The sequence below is a fragment of the Mytilus galloprovincialis genome, chromosome 10 (genome assembly GCF_965363235.1).
Source record: "Mytilus galloprovincialis chromosome 10, xbMytGall1.hap1.1, whole genome shotgun sequence".
NCBI lineage: Eukaryota > Metazoa > Mollusca > Bivalvia > Mytilida > Mytilidae > Mytilus > Mytilus galloprovincialis.
In genome coordinates, this window is record NC_134847.1 from 8,353,526 (window position 1) to 8,368,360 (window position 14,835).

At 31.8% G+C, this 14,835-nt stretch overlaps 2 protein-coding genes across 2 annotated transcripts in view; one reads left to right on the forward strand and one right to left on the reverse strand.

The window, feature by feature from the left end:
• LOC143049764 (E3 ubiquitin-protein ligase HACE1-like) overlaps window positions 1-14,835 on the reverse strand; it is an 86,842-nt gene that overhangs the window by 63,118 nt on the left and 8,889 nt on the right. The window contains exons 3-8 of the mRNA XM_076223483.1: window positions 14,040-14,122; window positions 13,390-13,486; window positions 4,561-4,662; window positions 3,925-4,031; window positions 953-1,115; window positions 13-371 (exon numbers count right to left, since the gene is read on the reverse strand). Of these exons, the coding sequence (XP_076079598.1) occupies window positions 13-371; window positions 953-1,115; window positions 3,925-4,031; window positions 4,561-4,662; window positions 13,390-13,486; window positions 14,040-14,122 (911 nt within the window). The remainder of the gene's footprint in view (window positions 1-12; window positions 372-952; window positions 1,116-3,924; window positions 4,032-4,560; window positions 4,663-13,389; window positions 13,487-14,039; window positions 14,123-14,835) is intronic.
• Window positions 2,382-9,961, forward strand: LOC143049765 (uncharacterized). Its single transcript, XM_076223484.1, has 2 exons — window positions 2,382-2,480; window positions 7,703-9,961. The coding sequence occupies exon 2, from the start codon at window positions 7,739-7,741 to the stop codon at window positions 9,650-9,652; it is 1,914 nt and encodes a 637-aa protein (XP_076079599.1). The 5' UTR covers window positions 2,382-2,480; window positions 7,703-7,738; the 3' UTR covers window positions 9,653-9,961.

Consider the following 14,835-nt stretch of genomic DNA (forward strand, 5'->3'; position numbering starts at 1 on the left):
AAAAAGTCTTACTCTGATTGGGTATGACAAGAACATGTGATATAAAATGCCTGAACAACACCACAGATCCTTGGTAATGTAGCACCAATGACATCCTGGTCCTCTAAACTCATATGTTTTAAAATTCCCTCAGATACTTGAAGTTTATCTTTACTACAGTTCACATCTGAGTACTGATTAACTGCCTTTTGTTGTTGTGGAGATGCATTTGAGGAGTTAGTGGTATTCATTGTCTTTGGATTTTCAGCTTGCTGAGATTCATTATCTTTTTCTGAAAGATTTGCCAGCGATTGTCTGGGACTTTTCTGATCAAATTCTACTTGTAGTAAATTCAGCCAGTCTTCAAGAAGCTGCCATAGACTTTCTGCTGGCTGAAACATTTTATTAGAAAATTAACATTTTTGATTTAAAACACACAACATTATACATGTTATACAAATGAATGAATACCAGAATTTTATTTATGACATAGCAATGATGACAAAAAAAAAGCTGAACTGAGAATACATTGGGAATTCATTGTAGGGTCATGTTGATGTAGTGATTTTCTGGATTTACCTTCATCAGGAAAGCTCAAAGCTAAAAATTTAAAGGCCAAGGACTATTAACTTGATGGACTTTCACTGTTTTTTTTTCTTCATGACACTTTTATTAACATACACTGTACATTCATAAATTTTTGGATGCCTTTTTTCCCCCTTTTTTCTATGTTTCACAGTTGTTAAACAACTAACAAAAATGTGAGATTATTTTTTTTATAATTTTTGGTATTATCGGGAGCCAGACAAGAAAAGCTATCAAAATTCAAAATGTCACTCTTTGTATAGAAAAAATCACAATTTTCACAATAAACAAATCAGTGCAAAAGTTTCTCAATTAACAGCTAGTATATCATTTTGTCTATATTATTCACTGTCACCAATAGTTCATGTGATATAAATAATCAAATAACCTTGAATATCCTTATAGTTTTTGGTGAGACAGGTGTGACCCCATTGGCTACAGCTGACTGTATGGAAGATGTCATAGACTGGTACACTGATGTGTAAAGTCTACATAGAACTCTGACACAGGTCAACAGTACAGAAACATGGACTTCAACATTACTAGATAAACTGTAAGCAGAGAAAACATTGTAGAAATTAAGGATATTAATGTAGGATATTAAATGTATGTACACCTACTGGCACATCCCTTAAATAAATAGAGAATGTGTCAATAGGCCACAGATGCCCAAAGTTGTAAATATGCTTCACTCAACTTCCACGTACAAATACAGTATTCCCATAGTTTAGACCGTTTGGTGATAACAAGCATTGTGTATAAATTTCATAACATTTGGTTGAAGCAAACTAAAGTTCATGAAAAGAAAAAAACAGATTTAGCATTTTTTCAATGTATAAAGGGTCATAATTCATGAATGGTAATAGTGATGCCACCCAATTTCAAACTTGATCTGTATTTTGGGGTCATATGCATTGTGTATTTAGTTTAATAACATTTGGTTGAGGCAAACTAAAGTCAGAGAACTAAAATGAAGAATTCAGCAATATTTATGTTTATAAAGAGGAATAACTCCTGGATGGTATATTAGTGATGTCACCCTATATCGAACTTGATCTGTGTTTAGTGGTTAAAAACATTGTGTATAAGTTTTATAATATTTGCAAGTTTGATGCAAACTAAAATTAGACAACGGAAACCAATTTTGGGGACATAAGGATGGACAAATGTGACAGATAGGATTAACAAAGGTAACACTTTATTCGGGGGCATAAAAAGCCACTTATTCATAGCCCAATTGCTTTCTATGTTAAATCTGCAATTTGAAGAATAAATGGCTACTTTGTCTCAAGTTCAAAAACAGTGGCAGTCAGTCATGTCATTTATAGAACTATACCTTATCCTGACTTGTATTGGATAATTCAACATACTTAGAGTGCACTGGTTCCTGGATTTTCGGTTGTACAAAAAACTTCTGAACTGAACAGCAGAGCAAATGTGCTCCCTGTTATAATGTCATATATCTTTTTTATTATTCAAAAGAAACTTTCAACAAGGGTTCTACAGTGATTAAAAGTCCTTAAGCTTTCATTTGTTACCAAAATTACTAAAACTGTTCACTATTGACAAAGTTACAGCTATCTGACATACGAACTATTTTACAAAATATTATAATTTTTTATATTACTTTCTTTCTAACCAGGACTTTCTTTCCATCCTGGAGGATGTCACAGTTTAAGAGTTTTCCTTCCCTTGAGTTATTTTTAAAATATTTCACTTAACTTTTCAGACAAAAGTTATATTTGTAAATATACATCATTGTATGACATTAAATTTCATTGAAATTTATAAGATCTCATTTCCTTTCAGCGAAACCTATCAATTGTTAACTGTAGTTGGTCGTGCTCACACAGTGTATAGATTAGTTAATGTAAAGTAAGAAGAGGCTGAGATTGATAGGACTGTGAGATTGATAGGTATGTTAATTCACAAAATTATAGCAATTAACGCAATGTCAAATTGTCCAGTTTTATGTATTTTCAAGGAAATAGGGATACTTTACAAACAAAATATATTTAAGGTGGTATGGGTGTCTTCCTCCATCTTGGATTGTAAAAAAACGGGAAACAAAGGTCCAGATTTTCTATCAAGTTAGCAAAATTTGATGCAGGAATGCAGATATTAAATGTGAATTTTCAATTAAAAGAACCAATTTACAAGAATATAACTTATAAATATTAATTTTTTTGCAAATATTGATTATTTTTGGTTGTTTATAAAAAAAAAAATTGGCATTTTAAGGGCAGGTAACTCTAATATAGTGCATTTTCTGAAGGATTCTACATGGAATATTCCTATTTTGTATTTTAGCCGCACAAAACGTCAGTGACCCTATCTTTTCTTTTGATATTCTCAAAGCATTGTCTGAAAGCTATCTTTTGCCTAAGTATTTAACAATTCTATCATTTTGTTTAGTTTCTAATCACAAAATGGTGTTTTTTCCTGTATAAACCATACAAAATGTGTCATTTTGTCACGTCCTGTAGCTTGAGAAAATGCACGATGACCTATCATATTTATTATATTTTTCAACATAAATCAATAGATACTACGTTTTGGCAAAGTATGAACAATTTCTTTCATTTTTATTTTAGACTCCCATACCACTTTAATGCCACTAATTTATCTGATAAAAGTTTTGGTTAAAAATTATCCTAAATCTACATTAATAAATACCCTTTCATATTTTCAAAGGGTCAAAGTAAAAAAATGCTTGAAAATCTTAACTTCCAAGGAAATTTTGTATTATAATACATACAATGCTTTTTTTATTGCTGTAACCATATGTTGTTGATCAGATGGCTTCAAAATTGTAATATGCATACAAGTAATAGGAATATCAAAGCAAATAGTTGAATTTTATGATAGTTGGTACCTGAGTTCATCCTCAGTTTTTGGTACAGATCATGTCATTAAGCTTTTGTTTACTGTAATTTGTATGTTTATCTCTTCTATTTTGGCTGTATTAAGTTCACAGTCACGTCCGGTCAGAATGGGGACGTTACATCTGATGTCTCGTGTAAAGAGAGTGCCACGCTCTTTGCACGTTGAGAACCCTTGCAACAACTCTTTGAGGGCCCGTAGGTGGCCTGTTGCAAGGCAAACCCTCATTTTCTAGTGGCAGTCCAAATTTCCCCGACCATCATCCCAAATGGCCTATATTATGCCAAGACCTACATATTGTATTTATTGTGAACTTGTTCTCGTCCTGAATATGCATGAAATATTTGCCACTGGACGTTAAGCAATCAACAATCAATCAATCTATTTTGGCCATGGTGTTTGTTACACAAACAGTATTTTAATGCCCCTTTGTATTACCCTTGACTTTTTATACAATGTAAAAGTAAGTCAACTAACCTCAGAAGATTATGTCCTATGTTTGACAGTTCCTCAGCTAAAGCTACCAGTATTCTATCTGCCATTTCATTATTCTTTTTGCACAGAAATTTCAGCACCTTCAAATACTTAAAATATAAAAAAGAAAGTTTTTATCTTAATTTCTGGGTGTCTGATCTGTATTATGATACAGATTGTGTATTATTGCCGAATGTGATATTTTTACTGTGTATGGATTTGCATGGCCTTGCTGTGATGTGTGCATAGCAAAAATTTAAATCACAAAAATACTGAACTCAGAGGCAAATTCAAAACGGAAAGTCCTTAATCAAATGGCAAAATCAAAAGCTCAAACATATCAAAAGAATGTATATCATATTTCTGACTTGGTACAGGCATTTTCTTCTGTACAAAATAGTGGATTAAACCTGGTTTTAAAGCTAGCTAAACCTCTCACTTGTCATCTTGTATGACAATTGCATCAAATTCCATTAAATTGACAATGATGTGTGAACAAAACAAACATAATAGGTAAAAGTGTCACAAATACAAGAGACAATTTCTGTATCATTTGGTCTCTTTTGGAGAGGTATCTCATTGGCAATCATACCACATCTTCTTATTTTTTATATGTACAGATTTTATAATTTCATTTACCATAGATTCTTTGAGATGTTCTTTCCTGACCATCTGAATCAATTGTTCAAATAATTTAGGAAAATGTGTCAGTAAATTGTCACAGGTTTCACAGTAGCCTCCCTGAAATATATAAAATAGAAAGGGTTTGTATATATATATATACATAAGAGTATGTTAAAGTAAGGGCCCATTTTGACCTCAAATTTCAGGTTCATCACAAGATTTTGTACACTTTTTAAACACTTAAGTGTCTACTTTAGTCGATTCAATTAAGTTGTGTGAATATTAAACTTAATGAAAGATATTTGAGTCTGAGATTGTTTTGACCCATACCTGTCAACCTGTGACGATGAAAATGCAGGTCATGACCTGCATTGAAGAATCAAATCTCAGGTCATAATGCGTACGAACTTTTTCGAGCTGAATTTCAGTATTTATGGTACATTTTCTTATAATGTATATCAAAGATACCAAAACATCAATGCATGTTCACTTTGTTAAGTCATTTTAAATCTAATAAAATATTATTTCATTTAACTTTTAAAGATTTTTATAAATTGTGTAACTCAGTCTTATGTGCTTTACTTTTTGAGAAACAATACTACAATCATCAAACACTAGAATTTAATGTAATTCTTAAATGTTTGAGACTTTTGACTATGTAGCCTTTAACCACAATATTTTTCATTTGACAAGGAAATTAGACTATGATAAAATATAGTAATACAGTTAAAGGAAGTATAAATGTAAAAAAATAATTTTCAACTTTTTTTAAAAAATTGTATAAAGGTATAAAAAAATAATGAAAAGTTATTTTTCAATATGTATTTGAATTTTATATTTTTATGATTTAATCTTTTTCACCCATAAAACGTAAATATAAGGAATAATTTTGAATGGTGACAAATAAGGGGAAGTAACTCTAGTTCAGTTTGTAAACCAAATTATGGTGCAATTTATTTACGACCTAAAGCTAAGGTAATTGGTGTTAATTAACAGTGTGTTTGACACCAAAGCTGTCAAGTGAAGCCATGCACTTAATGGGTCACTTAATTTGACAGTTTACATAGCTAGATGAACTTCCTGTTCATGGAAGAATTACGAATTTGCCGGTATTTCAAAGGAATATTACTTATGAAATCAATCTCAAGGCTAAGAAATAAGGGTGAAATCGGGTCATTTTCAGAATTTCGGGTTATTTCAATGACCCGGCGGGTGTTCTGGGTGATCCCTCAGAATTGTGAAAATCTCGGGTCACACCCGTAGAATACGGGTCAGTTGACAGGTATGTTTGACCTTAAAAAAACATGCTTACAGGAACATATATAAAAGTAATTTCATTGTTTCAGTAAATTTGTTAAATCTGTATGAAATATGTAACAATTGACAAAATTTCTGTAACAAGGAAATAAATGCTTATGAAATTATATGGATATAATAGACACAACAGGAAGATGTTCTTGAAAAATATACTAACATGAAACTGAAAGGGATACCATATTTTCCAAAATTCAAAATAAAACAATAATGATTATTTCCTGCTAACATGACTCATAACGAAACCTTTTTTAAAATTTTCCGTTGATAAGATTACAAATTATTAAGCTGAAACTATATAAGGTTTCAACTTCATGAGGTAAAGTTGTCCTTAGATGGATCGATTTGGCTAGAATTTTATGTTCTTCTTAGTCATAAAGCAGATCAACTGTGTTGGAACTTATACAGCCTTGGCTTTCAAATAATCGGCATTGAGCATTCCTGATGAAATATAATCCAGTATAAGGGCTTCAGACACATAAAATTTATTAAGTGTTGTTTCTTTTTTTTTTGTCTCACTGTGTAAATACAATATAAACTTTCCACCAGATGAAAACTATGAATGTAATGAATGTAATGAAGATTTTCATATTTCAGAGTTAATGGATAATCAGTTTTTTATTTAAGGAATGACTGTAATATATTTTCTGTCTATGAACAAATAACATAAAAAATTTGGTGCACACTGAATAACGCGCGTAGCGGGTTATTTAACAGTGTGCACCACATTTTTTATGTTATTTCGAATAGACAGAAAAAATATTACAGTTATTTCTTATAGTTTAATTCTAAACTGTAGAAAGCCATGAAAAAACGTTGATGACGTCACGGTCACATGACTAAATTATGTCTATGGGGTGATAACAAAATAACGTCAGCCAATCTGAAGACGCATTTCATCGAAAATTAAATTATTTTAAGAAAGGTTAAAAAATTGTGCTAATAAATCTTATGCATATACAATACTATAGCTGCCAACATTTTTAAATGCCCATATGGTTTTATGGTCAAGGTGGCTCTCATAGTCCTACAAAACCTTTAAAGGGACCATCAGATCTATTTCAATATTGTCTATTTGCTTCTTCATGTATTTATAATCCTATTGCCATGGTAAAATGGCTGGTTTTGTTTTAAAATGTGGACAAAATTGCTTTTTCAAATTTTCCAATTGGGAGCCTCCATGACGTAAATCCACCCACAAGTAGTGACATTTGGATGGTATGCGTATGAGACATAAAATATATCTACACTGAGAAAATGAAATCACATCCAATGTATGCTGGAAGTTGGAACTCTTTAACAGTATACATTGATACTTTTGCATATAATTGATCCCTATTCTTAAAAACTATCCCAAAGTAAAAAGATGTTATATCTGTCAAAATTCATATTGTTCAATTATTTACTTCATTGTTTCCCTTTTATCTAGCTCAAAAAGAAAACATTTCATTATTTTTTTTAAACAGTTAAGAAACAATTGTGATCATTTTTTGTCAGTGTAATATTTGACAACAATGAGAATTAATGTACATATATTATATTTTCTATTTTATGTACATGATAATAAAATCCTAAGAAATATCCATGTTTGTATTATTTTCAACTTAAAATATTCAAATATCAAAACTCTTGCAAAAGGCAAGTTGGGTATTGAATATCTAACAACAAATTATGAAACAGTGTTAATTTCACATATATTTGATTGAAATGTATTGTATAAAAAAGGCTGTTGTGTTCAAATTTTACTGTCATTTAAGACAGGAACATGTATTTTATGTCTCATACGCATACCATTCAAAAGTGTATCACTGCTCTATTCTAATGTATATTTTTTTTCTTATAGAAACCTACATCTATGTACATTCCATAGAGTGTGACAATGGCAACAGATAAAAGTGAATCATTACATCTTTACAAATCCTTGTGTCAGAAGATTGGATCTGAACAGGTGGTGAGAGTAAGGCGGCTAACTTACACAATTGGTGACATAGGAAGTGACTCAAGATTAAAACAAATCTCTAGTGGAAGCAAAGGTGAAGGACTTAAAACAAAAGGCAGTGACATGGATTTAATGTATATTTTTCCTATTATAAAAGTTTATGAATCAGCTAGAGATATTGTTCCTTCAAATATGTCTTATCCTGTTGTTATGGATACAGAGGATGTATCTCCATGTTTCACAAAGCTACGTCTTATCTTCAATGATCCAAATATATACAGTAAATCAATACAAAAAATAGTGCATATTGATAGTTTTGGTAAATATTTTCTTTCCAATAAATTATTTAAGATGCTATTTCTTGGACCAAATGTAAAAATACATGGGCCATGTTTATCTGACCATAATGATGTTTTTGACATTGCATTCGTTCTTCAATGTAATCAATGGATATCTACGGCACAACCTTGGATAACTAGATCGCGTGGGACCTGGCCTTCGCCAGATATTATTTCCAAAATAACCTCCTGCGGTGTTTTCTTTGTTCCAATTGGGTATAAAGGGTCAGTGAATGAGGAGGAAGAGTGGCGAATATCATTTTCAATTGCAGAAAAATTCCTCATATTTTCGTTCAACCATACCCAATTATTATGCTATGCTTTGTTGAAGATTGTACTCAAAGAAATAGTAGAAAAGCAGGAAGATTTGAAAGGTTTACTGTGCTCATATTTCTTAAAAACACTGATGTTTTGGATTATAGAGGAATCACATACCTACACCTGGAGGCCTGACAACATCATCTCATGTTTCAAGGCATGTTTACAAAGACTTATTTATTGTATACAATATTCAACTTTATTACATTATTTTGTTCCCGACAATAATTTATTCTATTTACGATTCAATTCTTTGAGCAAACATAAATTGATCAGCATCCTGGATACTTTATACCAGCAACAGCAAGGATTTCATTGGTTAGCATTATCAGAGACTTTGTCTGATTATCCCAGATTAACTAATCATTCATCAATAAATGAACATATCATGGAATACATAGAAGTACTTAAAAGACCTGATCCAAGAAATGAACATAAAGTTCTACTTTGTCATATGCTACATTATTCCAGAACTGATTTATCTGTAGGTTTATTTACCTTTTTTTTTGCAAATGCATTAAAGAATTTTCCAGAGACACAACAAAAACCTTACAAATTAAACAACAAAGTCCAATACTATAAGTACAAATATGACATCAGTCATCTGTTGATAGGTGTACAATCAGATGCAGTATCTGGATGGATGAAATTAGCATCATATTTTTATGTTAAGAAAAACTATAAAACAGCTTTACTTCTAACAGATTATTCTTTGTGGAAGTGCACAGATGAAAAAATAGATAGTTCAGTAGTATATAACCCGTTTCGTAAAGCAAAAATGTATTGGAATCAGAATCAGGAATATGTGATGAAACTAACAAAGCATTGGAAACTTTACACAGTACTTAAAATGCTGGTTCTTCAGGGCATTACATTTACTATCGAGTCACCATTTATTCCACCAGAACTACAAATGGAAGTAGCAAAATTTCCTGTTCAATTTTCTTGTGAATTTCCACCAAAACAATTTGCACATTTCCTTCATTTCCTGTGTTACTTTCACTTACATGATCTTACATCATGTACATATGCTTTACATCAACTAGAACAAACAAGTTCAGAATGTCATAGAATTGGCACTAGAATATATGCCTTTATATGTCTTGGCATAGCTTATCAGATGATCGGTGATACCAGCTTATCAAGACAACAGTTCTACTTAGCTGACCATATGAGACAGAAACTGGGACACTACTAGTATATGTGTAATTAATAATCCCCATTTTAAATGATTTTATCATTGAGAAATTGAAAAAAAATACCAAATCTGTTTTAAAATATTCTTAAATTTTTCCCAAAAATATGATTTTTAAATTCAATGGTTAAACGAAATGGGTTCTGTTTAAAGAGAAACAATTATATACATGTTGAAATTATCAAATGTAGTTCACAAGATCTAGAAAGTTGTATATCACACTTTTATTCATTAATGTTTATTGTTTGTTTAAATATGTATCGCAAAAAATATTGTATATGTTTAATGACAATTAATAAAAGAGTGCACACACTGAAATGTTTCACCTTCTTTACTTATCATTGATATTATGTTGATAGTCCTAAATATAAAACTTTATTACAACTGTCACATAAACTTAATTAACCAAGAAAACCAAACATTGACCAATGAACCATGAAAATGATGTCAAAGTCAGATGAATCATGCCAGGCAGGCATGTACAGCTAACAATTCTTTCATACAACAAATATAGGTGACCTATCGCTTATAGTATAAGAAAAACAGACCAAAACACAAAAACTTAACAACGAGGAATGAACTGTAAAAATGAGGTTGAAGTCAAATAAAACCTCCGCGAATGACAAATAGATCATAAAATATTTCCATACACCAAATATAGTTGACCTATTGCAATTAGTATTAGAAAAAAAGACCAAAACTCAAAAGCTTAACTTTTACTACTGAACCATGAAAATGAGGTCAAGGTGAGATGACACCTGCCAGCTAGACCTGTATAACTTTCAATCATTCCGTACACCAAATATAGTAGACCTATTGCATACAGTATAAGAAAAACAGACCAAAACACAAAAACTTAACTATAACCACTGAACCATGAAAATGAGGTCAAGGTCAGATGACACCTGTCAGTTGGACATGTACACCTTACAGTCCTTCCATACACTGAATATACTAGTAAAATTGAGAAAGGAAATGGGGAATGTGTCAAAGCGACAACAAACTATTTCTTAAAGTATCTGAGATATGAACTTGACCACCAAAACTTAACCTTGTTCACTGATCCATGAAATGAGGTTGAGGTCAAGTGAAAACTGTCTGATGGGCATGAGGACCTTGCAAGGTATGCACATACCAAATATAGTTATCATATTACATGTAATAAGAGAGAATTTAACATTACAAAAAATCTTAACTTTTTTTTCAAGTAGTCACTGAACCATGGAAATGAGGTCAAGGTCATTAAACATGTGACTGACGGAAAGTTCATAACATGAGGCATCCATATACAAAGTATGAAGCATCCAGGTCTTTCACCTTCTTAAATATAAAGCTTTTAAGAAAATAGCTAACACTGCTGCCTCCGCCCCCAGATCACTATAAAACAATGACTTAAGTTGATTCAACTACTATTCTGGACAAAGAAAGATAACTTCAATTGAAAATTTCTTGCTATTGCGCAATATTGTGCAATTAGATATATCTTGCTATTGCGCAATACTGTGCAATTGAAAATACTTGCTATTGCACAATACTGTGTAATTGAAGATTTCTTGCTATTGGGCAATACTGTGCAATTAAAAATTTCTTGTTATTGCACAATACTGTGCAATTGAAAATTTCTTGCTGTTGCACAATACTTAATATAATAACTTTGGATCCTGATTTGGACCAACTTGAAAACTGGGCCCATAATCAAAAATCTAAGTACATGTTAAGATTCAGCATATCAAAGAAGCCCAAGAATTCAATTTTCGTTAAAATCAAACTTAGTTTAATTTTGGACCCTTTAATGTAGACCAATTTGAAAACGGGACCAAAAATAAAGAATCTACATACACAGTAAGATTTGGCATATCAAAGAACCCAAATTATTCAATTTTTGATGAAATCAAACAAAGTTTAATATTGGACCCCGATTTGGACCAACTTGAAAATTGGGCCAATAATCAAAAATCAAAGTATATTTTTAGATTCAGCATATCAAAGAACAACAAGGATTCAGTTTTTGTTAAAATCAAACTAAGTTTAATTTTGGACCCTTTGGACCTTAATGTAGACCAATTTGAAAATGGGACCAAAAATTAAGAATCTTAGATTCAATTAAAAGTTAGATTCGGCATATCAAAGAACCCCAATTATTCAATTTATGATGAAATCAAACAAAGTTTAATATTGGAACCTTTGGGCCCCTTATTCCTAAACTGTTGGGACCAAAACTCCCAAAATCAATCCCAACCTTCCTTATATGGTCATAAACCTTGTGTTTAAATTTCATAGATTTCTAATTACTTATACTAAAGTTATTGTGCCAAAACCAAGAATTATGCTTATTAGGGCCCTTTGTTGGCCCCTCATTCCTAAACTGTTGCGACCAAAACTTCCAAAATCAATCCCAACCTTCCTTTTGTGGTCATAAACCTGGTGTTTAAATTTCATAGATTTCTAATTACTAAAACTAAAGTTATGGTGCGAAAACCAAGAAAAATGCTTATTTGAGCCCCTTTTTGGCCCCTAATTCCTAAACTGTTGGGATCTCAACTCCCAAAATCAATCCTAATCTTCCTTTTGTGTTCATAAACCTTGTGTTTAAATTTCATTGATTTCTATTTACTTATACTAAAGTAATTGTGCCAAAACCAAGAATTATGCTTATTTGGGCCCTTTTTTGGCCCCTTATTCCTAAACAGTTGGAACCAAAACTCCCAAAATCAATCCCAACCTTCCTTTTGTGGTCATAAACCTTGTGTCAAAATTTCATAGATTTCTATTTACTTAAACTAAAGTTATAGTGCGCAAACCAAGAAAATGCTTATTTGGGCCCTTTTTGGCCCCTAATTCCTCAACGGTTGGGACCAAAACTTCCAAGATAAATCCCAACCTTCCTTTTGTGGTCATAAACCTGGTGTTTAAATTTCATAGATTTCTATTAACTTAAACTAAAATTAGAGTGCGAAAACCAAGAATAAATGCTTATTTGAGCCACTTTTTGGCCCCTAATTCCTAAACTGTTTGAAATAAAACTCCCAAAATCAATCCCAACCTTCCTTTTGTGGTCATAAACCTTGTGTCAAAATTTCATAGATTTCTATTTTAATACTTAAACTAAAGTTATAGTGCGCAAACCAAGAAAATGCTTATTTGGGCCCTTGTTGGCCCCTAATTCCTCAACTGTTGGGACCAAAACTTCCAAAATCAATCCCAACCTTCCTTTTGTGGTCATAAACCTTGTGTTTAAATTTCATAGATTTCTATTTACTTAAACTAAAGTTATAGTGCGAAAACCAAAAGTCTTCGGACTATGACAATGAAGACGACGACAACACAGACAATGACGCCAACGTGATACCAATATACGACCAAATTTTTGCGGTGGTATAAAAACAGAATTCCAATATCCCCTGTGTTCCAATTTATATATCCAAGGGGCATAACTCTTTTGATAGTCCACCATTATGAAACTTGTGCAAGATATTGCTGATATAAACCAAACCTATGGTACAAGTTTTATAAAATTCTGGTAAGAAATGTACCTGTGTAATTGAGGTCAAATTCAGATAAAACTTGTCAGTCAGAAATGTTCACCTTACAACTATTGCATATACCAACTACAAATTACCAAATATTTATAGTATCTGCGTGAGACTCGACAATCAATTGGGAGAAAAATGCTTGGATGAGGAAGTGTTTTCTTGTTTTTATAGTCTGGTAGACATCTGTTCATCCCTCATAATACATACCTCAATGCAAAAATCCAGTGGTGTTTTATTACTTTTATCTGGTAGAAATACTGCTCCTCTTTGTAATAATATTGTAGCTGTATCATGCTGTCCATGACTGTAAAAATATAGAATTGTAGAAATTACTGTGGATTCATTCATATTCATGATATTCATGGGAACCAATTTCCAACTTAAAGGGAAAACTGTTCAGTGGACCATAAAATTGGGGTCAAAACTATAATTTGGCATTAAATTAGAAAGATCATATCATGGGGAACATGTGTACTAAGTTTCAAGTTGATTGGACTTAAACTTCTTCAAAAACTACCTTGACCAAAAACTTTAACCTGAAGCGAACAGACACACGGACCGACGAATGGACGGACGGAGGCACAGACCAGAAAACATAATGCCCCTCTACTATCGTAGGTGGGGCATAAAAATGTGTTAAATGAATTATAATAAATATACAATACATTTTTTATTTTATTTTATTCTCAAATAGATGACAAAGGGAGTTAATCAATCTTTATTTGTTCTCAAACATGACAAAAATCTAAGTATGATCCAAAATTTACATTGTTATGAAAAATTTTCTTTTGGGGAAAATGAATTGTCAGTTGGTGCAAACGCAAAAGAGTCTGCATGGGCAATACAAACAGTTTTACCTGCAGGCAAAATGTAAAGGCATCCATCCATAATGATTTGGTCTGTTGATTTCTGCTCCATGGTCCAGTAAACATACAACTGTCTGTTAACAAATATTATAGGCATTACAATTAAACAAAGTAACAAACATACTTCCTGTATAATAACCGTAAGTTTTTTTCTTATTGAATTGTAGTATTAGAACGCTATTGCCCTCAGTTAGAGGCCTGACACGGTTTTGTTAATTATCTCATAGACATTATTTTGTCATGTGACCGTGACGTCATCAACAGTTTTTCATGATTTACACTGGTTTAAAACGGAATTTAGAATTAAATTATAAGGAATGAGTTTAATATCATTTTTGTCTATTCAAAATAACATCAACAAGAATGTGTCCATAGTACACAGATGCCCCACTCGCACTATCATTTTGTATGCTTAGTGGACCGTAAAATGGGGTCAAAACTCTAATTTGGCATTAAAATTAGAAATATCATATCATAGGGCACATGTGTAGTAAGTTTCAAGTTGATTGGACTTAAACTTCATCAAAAACTACCTTGACCAAAAACTTTAACCTGAACGGACAGACGAAAGGACAGACAGACCAGAAAACATAATGCCCCTCTACTATCGTAGGTGGGGCATAAAAATGGGAGCACACTTAAAATTTATAACCTGATACACATGTTATTCAGTGTACACCACATTTTTTATACTATTTCTTCATAAACTGAAAAAAAATTACAGTCATTTCTTATTTAAATAAAATATTGATTGAACTAGTTTCATGAATATCAAATTTACTTTTTG

Coding starts and splice junctions, on each gene's coding strand:
- LOC143049765 (XM_076223484.1), top strand. CDS start 7,739: ATGGCAACAGATAAAAGTGAATCATTACATCTTTACAAATCCTTGTGT.